This window comes from Mandrillus leucophaeus, unplaced genomic scaffold (genome assembly GCF_000951045.1).
Source record: "Mandrillus leucophaeus isolate KB7577 unplaced genomic scaffold, Mleu.le_1.0 Scaffold381, whole genome shotgun sequence".
Taxonomy (NCBI): Eukaryota; Metazoa; Chordata; class Mammalia; order Primates; family Cercopithecidae; genus Mandrillus; species Mandrillus leucophaeus.
In genome coordinates, this window is record NW_012104043.1 from 2,165,810 (window position 1) to 2,171,565 (window position 5,756).

Sequence of the window (5,756 nt, forward strand, 5' to 3'; positions counted from 1 at the left end):
ACGTAATCCAGCATATAAACAGAACCAAAGACAAAAACCACATGATTATCTCAATAGATGCAGAAAAGGCCTTTGACAAAATTCAACAGCCCTTCGTGCTAAAAACTCTCAACAAATTCAGTATTGATGGAACGTATCTCAAAAGAATAAGAGCTATTTATGACAAACCCACAGCCAGTATCAGAATGGGTAAAAACTGCAAGCATTCCCTTTGAATGCCCGCCTGTAATCCCAGCTACTCGGGAGGCTGAGGCAGGAGAATTGCTTGAACAGGGGAGGTGGAGGTTGCAGTGAGCCAAGATCGTGCCACTGCACTCCCAGTTTTCGTTTCAAAAAAAAAAAGCAAATAATGTATACATATGGTAAAATAGCATATCCATATAGTCTGAAAATCATCACTTAAAAACAACTTATTTTCCCAATTCATTATTTTTGAGGAAAAAACTCATTACAATTCTTGCCTTTATCAGAATCTTCATAGTTTGTTCTCTCTGTTGGCAACTCATCACTTCCCCATGTTATTGCATCATCATCAGTCTTCTTTTCTTGTGACTTCTGAATTAAGCTATGAAAACAAAACACATTTGTAACATTTTCTTCATTTTTGTACTCAAATTAAACATTACAGCCCTGAATGATTTTCTCTACAATTATTACAGTATTTTAAAATAGAATGTCTGATTAAGAAAACCAAATCCACAATTCTTAAAATTTATTGGTAGATGTAAACAACTGAGACGTAGAATGGTTTAATCCAGTTTTAAAATTTATCCTTGGACAGATCCCAAGTCTTTGAACTTCAGACTGAAGGAGTCCATTTGAGGATGTAGAAGGTGGTGGTTTTATTTCTATCCTTCAACATGGATGAGTGATTACAATTTTATCGGCGTATAGCTTTCTCCTTCTTTTCAGCAGCTGCCCACTACTACAAAATATCAATGTATCTTAATTTATTTAAATAAGTCTCTGTTGACGGGTATAGCCTTTTGCTACAACAGGAGGCCAGAAGGACACTCCTGTACCTGGGCACTCACTTAATGTAATGAAATCCAGTACAAGTTCTCAATATTTTGGGAGTGCAAAACAGATGGTAAGGTGGATGGCTTTGGTAAGGTGGATGGCTAGGAGAGAGAAACTAGGTAGGAGAACGGTGTTTAGTGCTAAGGTGAGGTGAAAAAGGATACATAAAAGCCTGAATACATTTTGAACTTTCTGATATTCAGGGGGAACAAAGTAGAGTACTTTTATCCGATGACATTAGTATACACCAGGACATGGACTAATGCTCCCAAGATGTCAACAGGGCAGCAATTATGCTGCTTTTATGACAGATGTTTCCCCCTGTTCTAACTCACTGTGGGTGACAACACTTATTTTGCTGGGTTAAAAAGCTCTATATCCATGAAATGTCTGGGAAAGCTTCAGTAGAGAGTTCTCCTCTTGTGTGACAATGTTCCTGCTCATTCCTCTCATCAAACAAGGCAATTTTGTGAGCTTCAGTGGAAAATTACTAGGAATCCATCTTAGAGCCCTTATTTGGCTCCTTCTGACTTTTTGTTCCTCAATCTCAAAAAATCTGTAAAGGGCATGCATTTTTCTTCAGTTAATAATGTAAAAAAGACTGCATTGATATGGTTAAATTGGCAGGATCTTCTGTTTTTTAGGGATGAATTAAATGGCTAGTATCGTCACCTACAAAAGTGTGCTAAACTTGATGGAGCTTATGTTAATAAAGTTTATATTTTACATTTTTATCTTTTAACTCTATTTTTTCATGAACTTTCTGAAGTCCCCTCATATATATGAAACCTTTCCCTCACATATATTTTGGTTAAAAAAGACCTTATTTTATAATTAGAAATTGTTTAAAACATATTTTTGTGGGTTTTAAAAAACTTTCTTACTTTTTTGGTTTCATATTCTCTTTAAAAATTTGTAAATTTTTAAAGTATAGAAAAATAAAGAAACTGAAAAATAAATGACCCATAACCCAACATGAGAAGACAGTCACTATCATGATTGTTGGCACATTTCCATTAGTTCACTCTTTCATTCATTTTTTCCCATGGTTAAGAGAATATCGCTTTTTTGAAGCAATGGTATAATAAACACATTTTCACATGTCACTAGAATCTCCTAGTAACAAAAATTTTAAAACTTTTTTTTTTTTTTTTGAGACAGTGTCTCGCTCTGTTGCCCAGGCTGGAGTGCAGTGGCGTGATCTCGGCTCACTGTAACATCCACCTCCCGGGTTCCAGTAATTCTCCTGCCTTAGCCTCCTGAGTAGCTGGGATTACAGACACGCGTCACCACACCCAGCTAATTTTTATATTTTTAGTAGAGACGGGGTTTCACCATGTTGGCCAGACTGGTCTCCAACTCCTGGCCTCAAGTGATCCGCCCATCTCAGCCTCCCAAAGTTCTGGGATTACAGGCATGAGACACTATGCCTGGGTTTTTGTCTTTTTAGTAGAGAACGGGGTTTCACCATGTTGGCCAGGGTAGTCTTGAACTCCTGACCTCAGGTGATCCGCCAGCCTCAGCCTCCCAAAGCACTGGGATTACAGGCATGAGCCACTGCACCTGGCCTGAAAAATTTAAAGCATTCTTAATATTCAACCATAGTTTCATAATTTACTCAACAATGCTTATTTTACTCAGAGCATTTGTAGACAGACAGACAGACAGATAGAAGCATTATGGATACTTTGCAAATTATTTTCTTACCTTTCACTTTTCACTTTTTCTTCACAATATTCTTCACAGCCATTCATTTTGGTGGGCTACAATAAAAATAAATAAGAATCAAATCAGCCCATTGTAACAAAAAAATCAATCTCATACTATTTTTTTTCCTGTTAGTTATTTCCTATATTTACTGTTATTGCTCATCTTTATATTACAAAGACACATATGACATTCAATTAATACACTCCAAATAGTGGCTGAGACATCAGTGGCCCAACAGTCTTTGCTGTTCCCACTTAGTTATCTTCACACTCATCTTGGCTTTTCATTTTTTTAAAGAGATGGAGTCTGTTGCCTGGGCTGGAGTCCAGTGGTACAATCATGACTCATTGTAACCTCAAACTCTTGGGCTCAAGCAATCCTCCCCCCTCAGCCTCCTGAGTACTAGGGACTACAGGTGTATGCCACCATGCCTGGTTAATTTAAAATTTTTTTTTTTTTCCTGTAGAGATGGGATCTCACTATATTGCCCAGGCTGGTCTTAAACTCCTAGCCTTGAGTCACTCTCCTGCCTCAGCCTCCCAAAGTGTTGGGATTACAGGTGTCAGCCATTGCAGCCAGCTTGGCCTTCATTTCTTATCTTAAAAATATCAATAGGAAAGAGGTAAAGAGGAAAAAAGATGAAAGTGTGAATTAATGATTATTTAGATATGCACATTTGGCATATGCTTTTCTGCTACTTCAATTTTAAAATCTGAAGAAAGCTTTGAGAAAATCTTAGTAGTTTCAAATATGTTAAATTATAATATATTGCCCCTTTATCATTAAAGATTAATCAACTCATACTTTAACTGAGTATGGTATGTTTCAAAGATCCAAATACTGCAGCAGGAGCAGTTTGCTGCAATTAGAAAGAGATGCCAAATTGTATCCTTTTTTTGTTATACTTCGAGTTCTGGGGTACATGTGCATACCATGCAGGTTTGTTACATAGGTATACATGTGCCTTGTTGGTGTGCTGTACCCATCAACTCATCATTTACACTAGGTATTTCTCCTAATGCTATCCCTCCCCCAATCCCCTACACCCGTGACAGGCCCTGGTGTGTGACGTTCCCCACTCTGTGTCCATGTGTTCTCATCGTTCAGCTCCCACCTATGAGTGAGAACATGTGGTGGTTGGTTTTCTGTCCTTGTGATAGTTTGCTTAGAATGATGGTTCCTAGCTTCATCCATGTCCCTGCAAAGGACATGAACTCATCCTGTTTTAAGGCTGCATAGTATTCCATGGTGTATATGTGCCACATTTTCTTTATTCAGTCTATCATTGATGGACATTTGGGTTGGTTCCAAGTCTTTGCTACTGTGAACAGTGATGCAAAAAACATACGTGTGCATGTGTCTTTATGGTAGCATGATTTATAATTCTTTGGGTATATACCCAGTAATGGGATCGCTGGGTCAAAGGGTATTTCTAGTTCTAGATCCTTGAGGAATCACCACACTGTCTTCCATAAACGTTGAACTACTTTACACTCCCACCAACAGTGTAAAAGCGTTCCTATTTCTCCATATCCTCTCCAGCTTCTGCTGTTCCCTGACTTTTTAATGATAACCATTTTGTTTTTTTTTTAACAGACTATTTCTTTATTGAAATAAAGATGGAATATATATGGAAAACTCCTCAACAAAGTACTAGCAACACAAATCAAGCAACATACAAAAAGAATAAGACACTATAACCAAGTGGGATTTATTCCAGGAATGCAAAGTTGGCTTAATATATGAAAATAAATTAATATAATACATCATATCAATGGGATAAAGGATGAAAAACCATGGTAATCTCAAATAATGCAGGAAAAGCATTTGACAAAATTTAATACCTTTCATGATAAGAAAACATTCAATAAACTAGGAACAGAAGGGAACTTCAGGCTGAGTGTGGTGGCTCATGCCTGTTATCCCAGCACTTTGGGAGGCCAGGGTGGGCAGATCACCTGAGGTCAGGAGTTTGAGACCAGCCTGGCCAACATGGTGAAATACTTTCTCTACTAAAAAATTTAAAAAATTAGCCAGGTGTGGTGGTGCGCACCTGTAATCCCAGCTATTCAGGAGGCTGAGGCAGGAAAATAATTTGAATTCATAGGGCAGAGGTGCAGTGAGACGAGATCATATCACTGCACTTCAACCTGGGTGATAGAGAGCCAGACTTTGTCTCAAATTAAAGAAAGAAGGGCACTTACTCGATCTGATAAAGGCTATCTTAAAAAAACCCACACCCAACATATTTAATGTAACTAAAGGCATTTTTCTCCTAAAATCAGGAACAAGACAAGGATGTTTCTCTCATCACTTCTATTTAAGACTGTATGGCAGGTCCTAGTCATAGCAATCAAGAAAAAGAAATAAAAGGCATCTGGACTGGAAAGGAAGAAGTAAAACTATCTCTATTTGCAGGTGACATGAATGATCGCCATTCTAACTGGCATGAGATGGTATCTCATTGTGGTTTTGATTTGCATTTCTCTGATGACTAGTGACAATCAGAATTTTTTCACATGTCTGTTGGCTGCATAAATGTCTTCTTTTGAGAAGTGTCTGTTCATATCCTTTGCCCACTTTTTGATGGGATTGTTTTTTCCTTGTAAATTTATTTAAGTTGTTTGTAGATTCTGGATACTAGTCCTTTGTCAGATGGGTAGATGGCAAAACCTGTTCACTCTAATGATCGTTTCTTTTGCTGCGCAGAAGCTCTTTAGTTTAATTAGATCCCATTTATCTGTTTTGGCTTTTGTTGCCATGGCTTTTGTTGTTTTAGTCATGAAGTCTTTGCCCATGCCTATGTCCTGAATGGTATTGCCTAGGTTTTCTTCTAGGGTTTTTATGGTGTTAGGTCTTACATTTAAGTCTGTAATCCATCTTGAGTTAATTTTTGTATATGGTGTAAGGAAGAAATCCAGTTTCAGCTTTCTACATATGGCTATCCAGTTTTCCCAGCTCCATTTATTAGATAGGGAATCCTTTCCCCATTGATTGTTTTTGTCAGGTTTGTCAAAGATCAGATG

The 5,756-nt window shown here is 37.6% G+C and overlaps 1 protein-coding gene across 3 annotated transcripts in view; it reads right to left on the reverse strand.

The window, feature by feature from the left end:
- Nucleotides 1-5,756, reverse strand: part of PTPN13 (protein tyrosine phosphatase, non-receptor type 13 (APO-1/CD95 (Fas)-associated phosphatase)) — a 115,016-nt gene that overhangs the window by 19,230 nt on the left and 90,030 nt on the right. For all 3 annotated transcript variants that reach the window (XM_011990762.1, XM_011990761.1, XM_011990760.1), the window contains 2 exons: nt 2,728-2,783; nt 462-565 (listed from right to left, as the gene is read on the reverse strand). In XM_011990762.1, the coding sequence (XP_011846152.1) occupies nt 462-565; nt 2,728-2,783 (160 nt within the window). The remainder of the gene's footprint in view (nt 1-461; nt 566-2,727; nt 2,784-5,756) is intronic.